Here is a 19,146-nt window from a genome sequence, read left to right on the forward strand (position 1 = left end):
ATGAACTTTGATATTCTTATAAGCATTTCATAATTTCGCTGCAATTATTTTCTAAATCTATGGGGACAAATCTTTATCTGTGGTTTGCTCCATGTTTGTTTTGTTGTACTTTCATTTCAGATCATAGTATACTGTTATGCAATCAAGAAAAAAACCCATGTCAGTCATTTATATATTAGACTGAAAAATCCCGCAGACAAGGAATTTTATTTAACTGTTTACCTTATTTTATTTACATTTATAATTTATTTTTGCATTCACTTGTGATCTGTATATGCAAGAAAAGTAAGACATTTATAGAATGATTTTACTGCATCATGCAGGAAAAGTCTGTTTTGCAGAATTTTGTAGGACCTAAGATGCAATAACCTTCAAAATATTCTCCCTCACAACTGGTTTGAAAGATGAGGTTTAAGTGGGATTTTACTTCTCTGGGGCCAAGAATACAGTATTAAACTCCATATGTATCCTAACATTGATTCTCAGGCCAAGCTGTTCACTCTTCAGGCATTCTATTAAACACTGAAATTCCAACTGAGTTGAGAAAGCAATTGTTTTACTAAAGTGTACATAAAATTTCATATTTCTATACCTTATCTTCAAGAGTGCCTGAAGTTTCATAGAGAATCCATAGGGGCCTTAGAAAAGAAATTTAAGATTTTACTGTTCTAGATGAAGGAAAATAAGAGAAATACATATGATTGCAGTAAGATCTAAATGTTGATTAATTTTATTTAATTGTGTCTGAATGCATATTTCACACTGGAACTTTCTCATCCTCATGCCTGAGATCTATTATCCAGTTTTAAGTCAAAAACCAGTACAAGTGAAAAAGAAATTAGAAACAATCTGTGCAGGGGTATTAACTGCTTCAGTATAATTTGGTTTGGCTTGCATGGAGGAAAACACTAGATTTCTGCTATTTGTGGTATCAAATGTCTATGTTAAGCAAACAGTGTTTTTCCAGATAGAGATTAAAAGTATTTTAGACTGCACTTAACATTATACACTCCATACTGAATTCCAGCAAAGGGGATGCTATTTCTGTCAGGATTGCTGAGTTTGATCTGACTACCTGCTACCTACAATCTCTCCTTTGGAGAATGGGAATTTCACTTTATTTTAGGCATCTAAGATAAGATAGTGCCTAGAAAATTAACTTAATATATCTATATAGCAATTAGAGAGTGGGAGAGGTCTCCAGAGGTGATTCAGACCCATCTTGGGATCTTTGTTGCTCTTTGCTATACAGAGATCCCAGGATTCATAATTTTTCTGTTGCTGTGCTGCTTGAGAGCCGACAAGCAAGAGGCCTGTTGCAGGGTTAGGTAAACTCTTGCTTGAATGACTTGGTCATGCCGTGCTAAAACAATTGGTGCTTCTTGACCAGCAGAAAGTATAGATTTCCCAATACCTCCCTTGGGCAGCTGCTTATGTGATATTCACCATTAAGCTGCTCCCTTTCATATGTACTGAAGATTTTGGGCTGAGGAAACAACGACAGGAGTATTTTATCCCACATTGCATATACCAATATGGTATGGAGTACAAAACTACAATCTGGACAACTGAATTTCATGTTCTGTCCTGAGAACTAGCACACATCTTTCCCCACTGACATTTTATCTTCTGGTGATCACTACCAGTAGAAAAGATGATTGATTGCCTTTGCCATAGTAGCCCTACGCTGCACCTGCTAGTTTTGCAATCATTTGGGGTGGACAAATTCAACCTATCCATGCTGATGATGAGGTCTGCAGTACTATCTGCAGATCCTCACTGATGTGTTATCCACATCAATCACATTCCCAAAGTCACAGTGTCCTTTTGTCCAACAGACACGTCTCAGTTGGAGGTGGTGTGACAGCCTAGAATGCACCAATAGGCTCTACATGCTCTGACCGTCTTGTGATTGCGAGATGGTTCTTTCTGTGCAATCCCTCTCTGCAGCCTCCCCTGCAACCTCACAAGATTCTGCTCTTTTTTCTTCATCTGTTTCTTAGAGTATAGCTGTTCCTGGAGGAGCCTGATCCAGGGTAACACAGCTGCACTATATCAGACCCCACCTTGAACACAGCTAGCTGTCAGAGGGATGGGACTTGATGGGATTTATATCACCATGCATTACCAGTAAAATATTTCCTCCATTTATTTTGATGGTAGGGTTTTCATTCATTTTGCAGGCTGTTACAGACGCACTGTAGAAAAAACAAATATGCTACACTTGTCCTGAACTCAAAACACACCAGATTATTTGCATCCATAGTGCTAAAAGTGCCAGTGGGTGTCATCAGCCACACCATATTCTGTCTGTCTGTCTGTGAGATCTGCACAAACACTTTAAGAACACATTTGACAGACACGAAGCCAGTTCCCTTCTAGCGCTGGCATCCCTCTGCACGAGGGAAAATGTGCAAAGAGGGCCACAGTCTCCTGAGAATGAGAGAAAAGACATTTAACATAAAAATATTTAAAACAATTGACGAAGAATCTGTTTAAAAGGCCACTTCAGCCTGAAAATAAAGAGCAAGCCAACCTGGGCATAAGTTAAAAGATGAGGCATTATGCCAGAAAAGAATAGACAGTCTGCCTTGATTATGACTTAAAGTCAGTTACTCCATTAAAAAAACTTCATGTGCAGAAGGAATCCAAACGTTAAATTTGCAGAAAGAAGAGCCGGAAACCCAAGGTGTGAATCTCCTCACTCAGTGTAAGATGGAAGTAAAGCAGGCTTGATTCTAGTTTCCACTGATAAGTAGTAGTGGGGGCCACTCAGGTATGCTACAAATGCTGGAAGTGCAAGAACTGGGAGCATTTCCTGGTTCATTGTTACCATACTGAGGTGTGATGGGTGATTAGCTGCTGCTCAGTTTCTGGCTAGTTTTTCTGGGATGATCCCCTATCTGCTAGTGGTGTCCACTGTCAGACAACAAAGCCTGTGCCTTACACAGCTGCTCCCCTCAGGAAAGGTAGCTAAGCACATCTGGCTTCTGCAGCAGCTGGAGAGGTGGGGCACAGCAAGAATCCCTACCACTATATTTATAATACAAGTTTCCTTCTTTGGATTCTTCTCCCCATAGGCCTTATTTGGTACCCAGGAGGACATGCCAGACTACTTTCTGTGGGTGTTTTGCAAATGAATTCCTGGGGCTGTGGTCTGAGCTGCACGGCTGGTGTGGAATCATGTAATCATTATGGTTGGAAAAGACCTCTAAGATCACCAAGTTCAACCATCAACTGTTTTATTACACAATTTCAAAACCCTGGAAAACAGTGAGCTCTCTACATGCAAATATGGGGGGGACTACTTCATGGGGAGGAATGGTTCACATCTATGTTTTCTGTAGAAGCTAAAAAGAAACTGTTGTTTACAAAGCATTTATACGTCAAAAGAAACACTTTGTATGCCTAACTGACATCTTTTGAATTTAAGCAATTAAAGAATTGTCTCAGAGGAATGATAAAAGCAATAAACTGAATTGACAGATCCATCTGTCCATTTGTAATTTCACTGAATGTTGCACTGTTAGAGTATGCATAGTTGTTGTGGTCCTGCATGCAGGATTCTGTAGAAGAGTTCGATATTATTGTGATTGCAGAGGACCTTTCCTTGTACCCCCTCTGAATTTAACACATATTTTACTGTGGACCTGGAAAGAAACAATGAACATAGTTTATTACATTCAGAGCTTGCTTCAAACTGAATCTCGGCATCTACCATAGGTGAATAAATCATAAGGCTGGGAAAACAAAGGTAGAATAATAAGACAGTAATATTCATTGGTACTTCCATAAATGGTGTCAGCTGTAGAAAATGTTGAACCTGACTCTTGCTTGGCTAGAGGACACATTTTTTTAACAGATCCTTTGGATTATGCTGTTCAAATTTCAGAATAATATGCATACCTCATGGATCTGTTCTTCTTTTAGCGAGATTAATGCATTTCTTGTTTTAGTGAGCATCTAGGCGTGACAAGATGTTATAGTATTGAAAAGATGTCAAACTTTCCCTGTATTGTTTTTGTTAGGCTTACTAAGACATAAATATTTAATTTCTTGTGTAAATTTGAGCTGATGTCTTCAGAAATACTGCCAATGGCTGCAATTTGATTCAAGATTTGCTAATCAGCAGAATGTTAACTCTTACAGACAGATGTATTTAAGTTAGAAACTGAAAATAAACCTGTATTTTTTGAGAGACTTTCTGGTGTTGGAACTGAGCTATCCTCTCAAATTACTTTAAAGAAGTAAGAACCAATTTAAGAGGAAAAGTTCTCCCCAAAGCAATTTTTTTTCAACTATTATCTAATTATGCTTGTAAGTCTTTCTCACTTGCGGTCACTTTCAGAAAATTTTGGTTGTCTTGTCTTCCTTTTTCATTGGTATATCTGAATTATGATCTTCCAGTTTATAAATGAGAGCATTTCATTTTTTTCAGTTTTAGAACAAATATAATATATGGGAACAGCATTCTGCTACTGATTTTGCCCATCAAAAAAACCCTTCCAGGCTTCTGCAAAAGAGATTGTTAACTAGATCACTGTCTCAGGTGTCTGCCATAATTCATGTCTCCAGGTACTTCTTCCTTTTCCTTTTGCTCCCAAGCATAATAATTATATGGAGAATTTCAGTGGTTTATGTGCCGCTGGCTCACTGGAAATTACTGTTAAATGGATTATAACTATTTGTTTGAAATTTGACCATATTTTGGTCTTATATGGAGAACATATGGTGATTATATTTTACTTGACAGCATAAGGATATGAAAGTTTTATTTCACCTTTTCTCTTCAAAGGCTCAGGTTGAGAAATGCCAACAGATAATGTCTGTTGTCTTGCTTGACTCTCCAAAATTTTCAGGCACATCTTTGAAAACCCTTGCTGAATGTAAACTTTTGAAGGTCAGCATTGAAGGTTACTATAATGATCAAATAATTGTTAGTATAATGTATTTTTAAATTCATTCAGATAATTTGGAATAAATCTTTCAGCTGATTTCAGTGGGTATTTGGATCATGCCCTTAATGTATGTCAGATGTGCAACTTGAACCTTAAATATTTCAACAGAGAATAACCAAATTACTGATCTAAGTTTCAAGTTGATGAGTAACTGCTGCCCATACATCAGGCACATTCATGTAGCTGATTGCCAGAAGATTACAGAACCTGGTCTTAAGATGACTTCATCATTGAAGCATATCCTTGTACTGAATATGGCAGACTGCACAAGGTACTAGATCACATCAGATTTCTGTAACCATTGCCAAGGGATTGTAGTAAAGTTAATTATACTTTTAGTAAGTTCTGTTAACACATCTTTCATTTTTAAAAAGGAAATTCTTATAATGTAAGTGTAGCTATCTTAATATTTTGAAAAATATTTTATACATACAGTTTTTTGTTCCTGTATCATGTTTTTAAAAATCCGTTCATTATTACTCCAAGCAAAAAAATTAGCTGTAGATGTAGTATCACTTAATAGCCATGGCATATTATAGTGCTGGAATGTGACTATGAAGAAGAAGAATATGATAACTGAAGACAATTCCATTGTCACAATTCTCTTGAAACTTGGATATTGTTTAATTTTGTAAATATTGAAGTAATACTTTATAAATGTCTAATACTAAGATATAAATAAAACTGCCAAATTTTACAATTACCAAGAAAACATTGTAATGTATGTTATGAGGAAGAATATATTTTATGTAAAACCTTGTTTTCCACTTAAGGTGTGTTATGTATAAGTAGAAACAAAGACGAAAGTAGTTTCAAAGCTGCACATTTGATCCCTGTTTTGTGGCACAGTGATGGAATCAAGGATGAGAGAGAACAGAGAAGGCAAAGCCTACAAACATTTCAGGATTAGCAGACCTATTAAATAATACAAAGAAGCTGGAATTGCTGTTGATCCTAAAGTTTCTGACACCATGAGAAGTTTTAGGGATTCTGCTTTAAAGTGTAACAAAAACACTTTTTTGTGCCTGTTGATGTATAAAAATCTGGTAATATTGCCTGAAGGAGCACTGAAAAGTGCTGGAGCAATACCATGTTGGTAGTTTAGCTGAGTAGGTGGGACAGCTGCCTGCATTTTCTGGTTTAACATTTATCAGGCTGGGTTTTCCAGTCTGTCAGCCAAATCATGGGCTGTGAATGTGTTTGCACGTGTCTACTGCTTCTACTGCTAAAGAATGGCTGAATTATCCTAACAAAGCTTTTTAAGCACTAGTATAGGTATTGTAGAGCTCTGCACTTATTTTATTGCTTTTCCAGACACTTTCAAATGTTTCAGCATTAGCAAAGTTACAGATTTTAACACATCTAGACTCATGTGGTGGGTTGACCCAGGGCTCCAGGCACTCACCAAAGCTGCTCTACCACCTCAGCTGGACAGACAGAGAAAACACAGCCAAGGGTTTGTGAGTCAAAATAAGGACAGGGAGAGATCAGTCCCCAGTTACCATCACAGGCAAACCAGACCTGACTCGGAAGAAGAAATTAATTTATTTCCAGTCAGATCAGATTAGGGTAATAAGAAATAAAACCAACCTTAAAACACCTTCACCCCACCCCACCTTTCTTCCTGGGCTCAGCTTCATCCCTGAATTCTCTGCCTCCTCCCCTCAGTGGTACAGGGGGATGGGGGAATGGGGATTGCAAATCTACCAATTCAGAAATCTTAGATTATAGGAAGTGACTACATATGAAAACTGAGGAAAGAAAATTATCAGATCATGATTATTAGAATTAGGAGATGTGAGTAAAAACGTGTCTGAAAATGGATACAGGCAACGTAGTGGCTCACCCCCCTGGCATATTATTCTAGTTGAAGAATGTTACCCCATGTTTGATAAAGCAGCATATGGCCTGTGTTCTCACACAGTTGATCAGCTGTGTATTTATGGCTTGATTATTTAAAAAGTTATAATGTGGTCATTTCAGCCCTCAAGCTCAGTGTGGTTACAGAATAAATACTTTTTAAATTCAGTTTACTTTATTGCCAGGCTCAGCATTCCTTATGGACTTTATGGAAGTTAGTTATTCTGAAGTTACATTTCTTAAATCTATCTGTCCTCTTGAATGGAAAACAACTGCACTGTGAAATAACACCAAAACTGCCACAGTGGTTGAATTATTGTAGGGTGACTTTATGAATTCTAGCTTCTTCTGTAGCTTGTGGTCAGACAATGAGGCCCTGTTCAGGTTATCAGTTTATTAGTAGTGCTGGGACTTTGGGATTTGCAGTGATTCTCTATGCTGAAACAAACTGTACAAGCCAAAATATGATTCTGTCCTACAGAATTCTGGGATTAATTTTTTATTCATCAGGGAACACAAAAGAAATACTGGGAATGCATTGAAAAGCTGATTTTACAGTAATGTTAAACATACCAGAGATATGAACTGTATTGAAACACCCAAGCTGTAGTCAGGTCTCCAAATCTCTCAACTTGGCTGAAAGCTTTTCTATCTACTTCATTTTTACAGCCTCTGTGTATAAGTTAGCCATGTGCAAGACATGCAATTGATTGAGTGAGACTCACTGAGGAAGGACTCACGTTAACTCTTCATGCAGGGTACAGAGCAGCTACTGCACACAAATGCTACCAATGACTTTTGCTGCTGCTGTGCTAGAAGACCATTTTTTCTTAAAATTATTTCAGTCCCTTAAATTAAAAGATATATTAGTACAACTATTACTCTGAAATGTTTAAACGTGTTCTGGTTCTTTCTAGATTTGTTTTCCAGCCTCTGACTGTTGGAAAGGTGATCATTTCTGAGTGCTGGAACTAATGGAAGTTCTCATAATCTCCAACAGACTTTTTTCCAGAAAGTTCAGTTTTTCAGCCATTCCAAGGAGCAGCATCTTTCTAATTGAGCTGTTAATTATTCTGACTCTTCTGGGGGTTTAAAGGTCTATTTTAAAAATACCATCATTAATTTTTGCTTAGCTACAACATTCGCTGCTGAACACAAATTGTGTATTGACTTGTATGGAGTAGGAAAAGTAGTGAGTATAAATATTGCCTATATTTCTCTTTTAGGGTCAGTGATGGATGTGTAAGGCCATTTGTACAAGGTTCTTCAGGAGCTAAGCTACGAGAGCTGAGTGTTAGCTCCAACAGAGGCACTGCTCTCCACTGTGGTCTAGAAAACAATTGCTTGTGAAAGAACTACTAATAAGGTATCTTCAATATGTCAAACTGCTGAAACTGGAAAGCAAAAAAAAAAAAAACACTGAGGGGAGTCAAGTTAAAAATTGGCAGGTCCTGCCTTGTGAACGCTGTTTCTTTTACTTTTGGGACAAACTCTTTGCACTGAACACAGAAATCTAAGAGAATCCTTGTCGAGAAAACTTTCCATAGAGAATATTCACTCGGTCACTGTCCAAACACAATTCTGACCAAGAACCTCATTATTTGGCTTTAACACAGAGTTTGTAAAAAAAAAAAAAAAAAAATTGAAAAAAAATTAGAATGCCTTATGCCTTTATCTTTTTTGTAGGCCAGTGTGTATTAAAAAATTAAGCTAAATAAACAGGGTTGGGGAATCCAAGAAGACTTCACTTAATGTGCTCCTTTAAAATATCACAAAATTGCATCTGAATGAAATGTATGCTGCCTTGAATTTAGTCCCACAATGTTACAACAAAAATGTTTTCTTTCTCTTTGCCTGCCACAGCTAGTCTTTTAAAATGCTGTGCTGCTTCTTACTCTAGTTTTCACATAGCACAACCCATGACCTCGGCAACAAGCCAAGCTTTTTTTGCTTATACTGTGTTGCTAAGGCTTTCAGTTTTCTCTCTCCCACAAGACAGATAAATTAGCTCAGAAATTGACCATTTTAATTTTTGCAATTTCTGACTCCTGGTACTAGGAAAAAACTTGTGGGTTTTGCTGTTTGCTGTATTTAAGTATGTAAATTCATGCACATATAAAATAAATGTATTAAATATTAAATACATTTCCTAGTCTTAAAACATTACTTGATGAAAGAAAATCTATCAGTCTGCTCTGTAACAAGCTACTGTTTGTATGCTTTGACTTCATACTATACATTTTATTAGCATATAGAGGAAGTCATACTAGGATCTCTTTCAACTTAGACTTTCTAAGTATTGGTTTAAAAATGCAACAGAGAACACCATGTTTCACGTGCAGTAATCAACACCCATATGCTGTATTGATTAAAGAAATATTGTAAGGCTCATGTGCTTTCCAGCAGTCTGTGCAGTGGATCTCTCTTGCTTTTCCTGTCTTGCTGTTTAGTGTTTAAAACTCAGAAGGTGCAACTTAAATTTGCAATACACAAGAGAATTTTCCTCTCTGTTTTTTCAAATGACAGGAGAATCATTCTGCCCATCAAAGCAGAGCAGAATTTATTGCAATAAGGATGATATATACTTATAGGAAGGATAGGGGAGAAAAGATAGAGTAGAGTGATATTTTCTTATATACTTGTGTCTCAGGTATGACTGACAATCAAAATGGAAGTTCTTCCCCAGTGTTGGTGCCTTTCTCTTCTATTGCTTCGTACTCTTCCTAACAATGCCCAAAAAGTGAATGTTCCTTTTGCAATCTGTTTTTCATTCAGGGAATTTGTTGCATTTGGGTGAAATATATTGAACAAATATTAAAGAAATTAATTTTAAAAATCCTAAATCGACAACCCCCCCCAAACAGTAATTAAAATATAGTGCTAATAAAAAATTCATTAAAAGTCTAATGTTTGGAGAAGTTTATATATTTATCCTGAGTCTACTACTCAACTGAAAATTGTAAATTGAATAACAGTAATTATTGCATATGTTCAGATTTTGCATAGATATTTTGATATTGCATAGAACATTGTGCATTTTGCATGAATAAAACATGCCTAGGGAAAATTGTGAACACTAGCTAGAATAAGGGAATAAGGTAAATAATTCATGTCATGTTTAAGTTGTGTGTGTGGTAAGTGTTTGCTAAATAAGACCATTCATTAACAAAATCAAATATGCAATGAAAAGGAAGTGAACTTCAAGCATATGAGAAACTGGTGACATAATGAAGTTTCTGTACTTTTCTCATTAGGCCTTTGACTATATTGCTCTTACTCTCAGAAAATACACAACATTAAATTAAAAACCCACACAAGTACATTTTAAACATTATTTTTTTCACTCTGTTATTTTAGCATTCATCCTTTTGCATTCCAGAAAATATGTCCTTCTTTATTCAAAAAAAATTTTTTTTAAACAACTCACGCTTTTTAAGTCTCAGTAACATTTTTTGATAGTGGGAAGAACATCTGGTTTTGTCATTCTTGAAGTACTAGAAATTAGTTTCTTAAAATTATAAAAAACTTAAAAGAATCTTAGAAATCAGAAGATTTGCAACTTGAAGACAACATTTCTTTAAAAAAAAAAGCAACAATGCAATGACAAAGATGTTGAGTTCTTTGAAAAAAGGTTAACATCTTTGAGAAAGTTCCCTTTTTTCCTAGCTATCCTTCCATCCCTCATTGTTTTGCCTCACATTTTACTCCTCTAAATTCCTTGCAATAAGGACTATAGGGTTTTAAATTGAGTATGGTGCATGTGTCCATGAATGCAGATATAATGTTACAAAAAATTTTAGATATTGTAAAATTATTTACAATATATGCAAGGGGTCTGAGCTTCTATTACCAAGATGGTAACATGAGCACTTACGACCAAAATCTGTCTGTCTCATGAAAGCACACTCACTGGAACTGCTTCCATGAGTTAGAGAAGCAGTTTTAGTCAGAAGTTTTATTCTCACACTCTCCATATTTTTGTTAAAATGTCTTGAATTTTCCTCAATGTCTACATGAAAAAGCTCTGGCAGCTTTGCTCCAAGAGTGAGTGTGAGAGCCTGCAGCTGCCCAGCTTCCCTCATTCCAACACAAGCTGCTGATGCATATGGCCTGGACCACCCATATTCCTGGGACATTAGAAAAGTAATTAAGTATAAAAGTGTCAGGATATTTGAAGAAAATGTCTTCAATCAAGCAGGATTTAGACAGAAAAACATAGCAAAGAATAATAAAAGAAACTTAGTTGACTCCTGAGTTACATAAAGCATCCAGCAACAAAACCAGTAGATGCCCTGACGAAGGCTCAGGAAAGCTTAATATCAGCAGTGAGTTACATGCAGTGTAATAATGAGGAAGAAAAAAAAATAGCCTGAAACATAAAAAATAGGTAAAATACTTTAAAAATGGGAAGAACCCTGAAACACTTTTGAAATCCATGATAAAAAGGATGTACAAAGTACTCAGAGAAATATTGTCTGCTTCTGCACTTTCTTCTGCAATGACTGTCATGCACAAAATTTTCTCTTGTAATAATCTAAGGCCCCATTCTCTCTTCGGGCTGAATTGCTGCTGTGTGTGTAGTTACTATTTAAAGTTGAGGATGCTTTGTAATCACTGGGCACTCCACAATAGAGGTTATATGAATATGTAAACACTTAGCTCCATTTTCATTTTTATGTGTTAATGATCTTCACATCCTGACTGGTCCTGAAGACCAGGCTGCAACATAAATGTTTACTAATACTTCAATAATGAGTTTCTAAATAGGGGGAAAAAACCCCACCCAAACAAAAGGGGCATTTTGACTTTCCATAATTATCTAGAGGAATTTTTTAGCACTCTTAGTGGGATTCTGAATCTGCAGTGAATCGAATCCATAGCCTGGCTTTGCTTTTTGGTCTGTTAGAAAATTAGGCCAGTAGGACTGAGGAATAGCCTTGTAAAGGTTAAGAAAAATATATCATTGTGTCTAACAGATACAACCAGCTACAGACTGCAAAGGAATTAGTTGCATTTGATTTCCAAAGGAAAGGATATGACAAATCCCACACATTCCCAAGACAGAGAAAATAAAAAGTTAAAGTATATTAAAGTGGGCTCCAAATTCCAGTTTGCTTAGGAGAATGAAGAAAGAGAGAATTTAATCTGGAGACTTAGAAACTTAATGCTGCATAAAAATAGGAAATAATAAACCAGAGTAATTGTGATCAATGTCAGATGTGCCAGCACCTGGAGTCCCAATGCAAATCAACTGGAATTAAAAGTGCTTAGCAATGCTGAAAATCGGGCTTGATATTTTTACAGGATACTTTGTTGCAATGTGATCCCTGTCATCTGGACTGTCTCAAGAAACATTGGCAATCGTAGTTTGTAAACTATGATCTGGTCTAAGCACAAATGGTGTTAGGTATAGAAATTAAATGTTATGGCATGTGTTATACAGGGGGATTTCTGCACTGCAAGAGAAAAAAGTCCCTACAGCTCCTGAAAACAGATCTGACCCACATTTATATTAGCTCAGATATTAGAAACAGTACAGCTATGTTTGCATAAGAACTTACCCATTTTCCAGGAGGTTTTTACTATGTGAATCTGAACTTTGTTCTGCCACATAGGTGTTGTTAATGACAAAATGAATCTGCATGGGAGGAATTGCATTCTTCTCTTCTAGTGTTCAATCCATGACACTGGTGCCTGACTGTGGCTAATCTGTGCAGAAATCTGTGCATTTTAGAGGATAAACTGAGTCATTTAATAGTAAATGGTTCAGACATAGATGGTGGAAGACACCTCTTAAGACCTGTCTTCCAGGACTGGAGTCACTTTGGGGTCAATCTGTTTGGTTTGGAGTATGAACAGGAAGCAACATCTGTATATCTCTGGAACACAAAGATACATTACAGATGCTGACCTTGAAGGTTGCAAAGAGATATGTGAACAGAAATCTCAGAAGAAGTTGGAAATACCCTAGCACATGGTTATTGTTAGTGAGAGACAGTACACTCATTGCAATCTGCAGTAGAAAGGCAGAGATTTTCAGCATGAGACTATAAATAATGAAGAGTTGTTCTTTAGTATGTCATAGCCTCAGGTGGCTTTTGTCTCTAGCAAATGAAGACTCTCACCAACTGGTACAGTCAATACTCATTTTCTCACCTACAGAAACTATGGTGAAATAATAAATGATGTTCTGCAAATGTCTGTTTGCCTTATAAGTAACTGAAAAAGAACAAAAATGTAAAAGTTACTTGAAAAAACCAGCTGTTACAGATGATTAAGAAGTTTCTTTTTAAGTTGTTTTCAAAATGGAAATGATAATATATATGTTATAGAAGAGATGCTGGCCAAAGTCTTCCCTTTCTCCATAGCAATGGAAGATTCATCCAAGATACAGGAATGATTTATTTACACTGAAGGGGAAATATGTTTTTGGAGAGTGGTTGATCTGAGAGTGGGTCATCCTAGTCTGTGTGTTGCATGGTATTTGTTTTGCCAGCATCTGTTTCCAGGAGTTCCAATATGATAGCTCCAACCATATCTTCCATAAATGTCAGGAGGTTTAGTATAGAAGATGGAATTTTCTAGAAATAGGTCAATACCCTGGATGGGGATCCCTGACCTTATATATCAGGAAGTCTAATAAAATTAGTGATAATTGACTCCTTTTTATCTATGTTAGATACAAAAATAATAGTTAAAAATTTCATATGGATTAAACTTCCTGTATAGAGCTTGTTTCAAGAGGTTTCTTTTTGGAAACATGAAAGTTTCGTAGTTTTTCTATGTAATACACAATTCCAAATTATATTTCTTATCTTCCAAGTCTTCACTCTTTCCCTTCTTAAATCTGTAATTTTAAATGAAATGCCTCAATGTAGGTGAAAAATTGATTTTCATTGATAAAAAATAGTTGTTCTGTGACTCAATGTCACTTTAGTCATATAAAATGATTATAAATTAATTTTGAAGTCATAGCAGCATTAGTTGTTGTGTAGCAAAAAAGTCTTTATTATATTCTTTACTATTTCATTAGCAAGTGCACTAAAGTGGTGCCACTTTTAAGTAAAGAAAAACACAAGAAGAAATTATTTCCTTGACATCATACCTATCAGACCATCAGTCTTTGATGTAAGGAATTCAAGTTCTGGCATAAACCCATTTTAGGTTTATGCACATAGCTATTTTATTGTCTTTAACAGGAGTGCTCTGGTCAACAAAAATTTGAAATCTGTAGATTTTCATTAAGCTGTTGAAAGTAACTCTCACTACATAACTGCGTCTGCTGAGAAAAATGCAAACTCTCCATGTTTTCATAAGTAGCCAGGATTGGAAATCTCTTTTGTTGTTCCATTTTTTGTTTCTATTCAGCTTGTGAGATTTCAGGAATCTGCAAAATTTGAACTCCAGCCACACTCTTCCAGCATTATCATTACAGTGTCCACATCTGGATTCCAGACACTATCTATGTGTGCTTATTTTTTTAGGACGATACTTTCTCTCTGCCTACAATTAGGCAGTGCTGTTCACTGCATAATTTTAAATAATTTATTAACCATATGGAATAAAGTGGTAACTTTGTTTTCCAGTAAAGTTTACTTTATTGATATGAAGTACAGAGATATTCTGCTGTGATTATCAGAAAGAATTTTACAAGATCAACAATTAATTCTCCTTTAGACTAGAGCATTTAGTATCAGAACATTGTTCAGTTTCCTGGTGTACAAGCAGTAAAATCACAAAGTATCTTTAGATCCTTTTGAACTCCTGAAATGGGAATTTATCAAAGTTTTCACCTCCTTATTGTCATGAATATGGGTGCTGTTCATACACTTTTGAGTGTGACTGCACCATTTCAAATGCTGTCTTGTGCCATAGCTGTAGCCATAAAGCCCTTAATGGTAAGGCAGCACTTTTCAGATATTTGGTCTTAGCAAACAGTATGGGAAATAAACACTAGTAGGTAACTTTACAGTAGTAGAAAGAACCATCCGTCTTGTTAGGAATTTATATCCAAATGAGAGCACTTATTTTTTTGTAACTGAGGATCATTCCTCACTATATATAACAGAAATGATTAAATCATGTATTTTTAATGGTATCAGTTTCGTGCCCATAAACAGTTGCAGATCATAAGGCTGCAGGTACAGCCAATGCCATCACATAATCCCAGTCTTCAGCTTCTACATTTTTTCCACTATAAATCTTCAACATCCATCATTTTATAGCCATATATTGTAAAAATGAGTCAGTTGTTGTACCACAAGGGCTGCATCTGGATTGAATCTTGTTGTCCAATATACACGCCAGGCAACTTGCTTCTTTAGGAATAATTCTGACTTGTCTTTCATGAATGTTCTGTGTAAAGTTCCATGTTTTTAATAATGACCAAGTATGTACATCTTGTGCACCTCATGGAACGTTGTGTGGTGCCAGTGTTGCTGCTCTCAGAGGAGAATATTCATTTCTGCATTGTGCCTTGCTTATGGCTAAGAAGCTATTTCAGGCGTCTCATTGCACAGAGGAAGTTAAAAAAAAGACTGTCAAAAAGAAGTGTTTCTGCTTTCCTTGTGTGCCAAATGAATTTGAACTTTTTGAGGAAGAAAGCAGCAGCAGGGAGCACATGTAAGAGTTGCAGAAGCCCTGTTTTCATGGATCTGGGGAAGGCAGGAGAAAGAAGAAGAGATATGGAGTAATTCGAAACAAAATGACAAGTCCTTTTTCGTAAACTGAATCTAAAGGTATGATTTTATGGAAAAATTGCAGAGTAATCCCATTGTAATATTGTTGCCTGTTCCCAGGCATTATAACAATATGTAAACACTTATGAGACCCCACATGTTGAAAATAGGATCCTTGTTCATTCATAACTCAGACAATGCTCACTTATTGAGCAGCAATTTAGTATTTGATCTTTTCATTGATGTTTTTGTGTGTCCTCAGGCCTATTTATACAGAATGAAAGATGTGCAGTTAAGTTAGAAAATTACATTTTCTTCATATGACATTTGATTTTTTATAGTGTCTAAATGTTTTGCAAACATCATTTACCTTCAGAACCTCTTCTGTTATTTTCTCTATAGACATGGAACCAGGGATACAGAGATGAAGAGAGCAAACAGCGCCAACTCTTTTGATTGCAAATATAATTTGAGTGCTATTCGCAAAACTATGTAGGGGTTGACTTAAGAGTAAATTCAGAACCTAACTTTGAAGGATATTTTAAATATATATGTAGACAAGCTATGCTAGTAAAAACAAGATAAACATATCTAACAGGCATTGAAATCTTGGCTTCAGCTTGTGTTACATACCCTAGCTGAGAATGTAGTGATTAAGCCATCACATCTGAGGCCTAATTCTAGAAGGAGTGGAGTTTCTCTTGCACATGGATAAAAAACATTTAGTTGCTGGGTGTAGAATGTTTCTGTATTATAGGTGAAAAACAGCCCATAAATCTAAGATTGGAATAGGAAGGGTAGAGAAGCCAATTAATATAAATTCTGAATTTTCCACTCTAACCAATCCTAGGTTCAAACATTGACACTCTAATATTTTTAAAATAAAACAAGGACCCAAAGCCCAAGAAGCACTGCCTTGATATAGCTGTACATGAGACGAAAAGAAAAAGGAAACCAGAGTGAGGATACAGATTAAAAATTTAGAAGTACAATCTATGAAACAAATTTCAGATTTCATAAGTTTCTTTCAGTCTGTTTAGGTAAGACTTGTGAAAATTGCACAGAAACACATAATCTTTTGTCATAACAAAAAGAATATTTTCCAGTGATCAGCCCTGTGTTATTGTGCAAGTTCCTGTTTTACATAAGGAAAAATTAGCTGTGTGTTAGTGGCAATAGTTTCCGCAGAGGTGATTTTCTCAGAATGATAAATATATAAAATTTGTGCATAATAAATACATGCATTTTAGTGTCTCTGTGTGTATACACATTTTATTTATCCACGTGGTCCTTAATATGTTTACCTCAGGACTAATTCTTTGAAAAGCTTCATGTAATCAGTGGTTTTTATTCAATCTACTATGTGAATTTCCTTCTTTTCCCTGTAGAGGTAGAATTGGTATTCCAGTAAATGACAAATTACTCTGGCCTTAGGCTGAAATTAGCAGGCCTGGAAGCTAGCTCCGTGACAAATTTAAGGCATCTCCCCATGTTTTGAGGCTGGACACGACAGAATAGGAGAGATTCTGACTGACACTAAAGCTCTGGTAGAGCTGCAGACTGTCCTGTGATCCTCATGTCGTGGGGCTGTCAGGTGAAGAAACACAATTTTAGGCATCTCTTTTCAAGACGTTTCCAGAGAAGGCTTCAATAGAAGGCCTAACTTCCCCTTCTTTTTGTAGGCCTAGAAGTGATGGTTTTCAGGCTTGCAAAAGATTCAGGCTGAAAGGTAAAAAAAAGTTTCAGAGTGCAAAGGAGAGAAGTGTATTTTAAAAATCTATGTGACCTTTCACAGGAATTCCATTGTTATTTTCCAAGACTATCTGATTACAGGGCTTATGAAAAAGCTAATATCTGAGTTATAAAGGTGCTGGAATTGAAGTCAGTAGGATCTGTAGATGTTTATTCACTCTAAAAACTGGGATAGTAACTGTAGTCTACCAGTATCACAGTTAACTGGCCTGAACTCCACAGAGCAAATCAGAACCCAGAACTCTCAAGTGACAGTCCTGAAGTGCTTACCCATTCCCATCCAAGAAAATAATGTGATTTATACAGACACAGTTTTCTGTTCAGAAGAAAAAGAAAATGAAAAAGAAAAAAGAGAAAGAGAAAGAAAAAAGAGAAAGAAAAAGAGAAAGAAAGAAAGAAAGAAAGAGAAAGAAAAAGAGAAAGAAAAAAAGAGAGCAAGAAAAAGAGAAAGAAAAAGAGAAAGAAAAAAAGAAAGAGAAAGAGAAAGAGAAAGAGAAAGAGAAAGAGAAAGAGAAAGAGAAAAAGAGAAAGAGAAAGAGAAAAAGAGAGAAAGAAAAAGAGAAAGAGAAAGAGAAAGAGAAAAAGAGAGAAAGAAAAAGAGAAAGAGAAAGAAAAAGAGAAAGAAAAAGAAAAGAAGAAAAAGAGAAAGAAGAAGAAGAAAAAGAAAGAAAAAAGAAAAAGAAAAAGAAAAAGAAAAAGAAAAAGAAAAAGAAAAAAAAAGGAAAAGGTTTTATGCACAAAAAAAGGGCATTTGCAGCCAGTAGTAGAATGAATGTATTTGGGCCTGGTTCTCTAAGCAAAAAAAGTTTAGTTTCTGGGTTGTGCTCAATTTAAACAACCCAAATTCAACATGTTTTAATAATATAGTGGAACTTACATAAATGTTAGTTTAATGAATCCACAGTATAATATATTAGCAATGGAAAATAGCCCCTTAATGCATCTCTTCTTTTTCTAGCAACATTCCCAGTCAACAGCTGAATGTCTTCACTTACTAATGAAGGGTACCTAGAGAACTGAAGTGTCTGCAGTGGATCAAAGGACTGAGGTACACGTATTGTAATTGAGTTGTGCAAGGACACAGAATACCTGGAACACTGCCATGTCTCCTGCTGCCCTCAGCTGACAGATGAAGCTGTGAAAACGATGGCACTGCACTGCCAGAGTAAAATCTGTCAACAAAGTGAGTTGCCCAAAGGTAGGTATAAGAAATAGGGTGATAGTTCTGGGATTGGTATTGCAAAGTATTACTTACTATTTCATCCAGAAATTTGATTCAGCTGCTTTTCTGTGAGTTTTGAGACTTGGCTCTTGAGAGTATTTGGCATTTTTCTAACGACTGCAGTTACAGTACAACAGTGTCCATGCTGTATCAGGTAAAAGTTTGTCTCTCCAAGGGTTGATGTCTAAAGAAGGGTGAAGAGAGAAGAGCTTTTAGTGATACTCTCTCAGATTCTGGTGTTTTGGGTGCTTCCAAAGGATTGTGGCTTTGTTTAAATTACTCTTGATTAAATTATTCTTGATTTTTTTTTCATGCTTGTTTGTTTCCAGTGCTTTTTCTGAACCCAGGTAAAGCATAAGCTGAGGCATTAGAACTTAATACCTGTGTCTTTACATGGCAGGGCAGTGGCTACTTTGAAATAGCAGAGAGGCCTAAAAGCTGGAGCACTCAGTGTTGAAATTAAATTATTTAGATTAATGTTCATCTGTAGTGAAACTTAGTTTCTCTTTACCATGAGCTTCTATTACAGCATTTTTGCTTCTTGTATTTTCTGTATCACTTCTTTTTGACTAAAGCCTTGCATCTTAATTATGTTTTTGTTGTATCTGAATGTGTGTTCCCTTTTGAAATTATTGCTCTTATGAAAGCCTATATCCCTTCCCTGTACCTTCTGACT

At 36.0% G+C, this 19,146-nt stretch overlaps 1 protein-coding gene across 1 annotated transcript in view; it reads left to right on the forward strand.

The window, feature by feature from the left end:
* Positions 1-19,146, forward strand: part of FBXL13 (F-box and leucine rich repeat protein 13) — a 30,349-nt gene that overhangs the window by 4,976 nt on the left and 6,227 nt on the right. Inside the window, 5 exon segments of the mRNA XM_032107013.1 lie at positions 4,072-4,163; positions 4,796-4,913; positions 5,067-5,229; positions 8,045-8,184; positions 18,207-18,446. Coding sequence (XP_031962904.1) covers positions 4,072-4,163; positions 4,796-4,913; positions 5,067-5,229; positions 8,045-8,168 — 497 coding nt within the window. The 3' untranslated portion in view covers positions 8,169-8,184; positions 18,207-18,446.

The sequence above is a fragment of the Corvus moneduloides genome, chromosome 4 (assembly GCF_009650955.1).
Source record: "Corvus moneduloides isolate bCorMon1 chromosome 4, bCorMon1.pri, whole genome shotgun sequence".
NCBI lineage: Eukaryota > Metazoa > Chordata > Aves > Passeriformes > Corvidae > Corvus > Corvus moneduloides.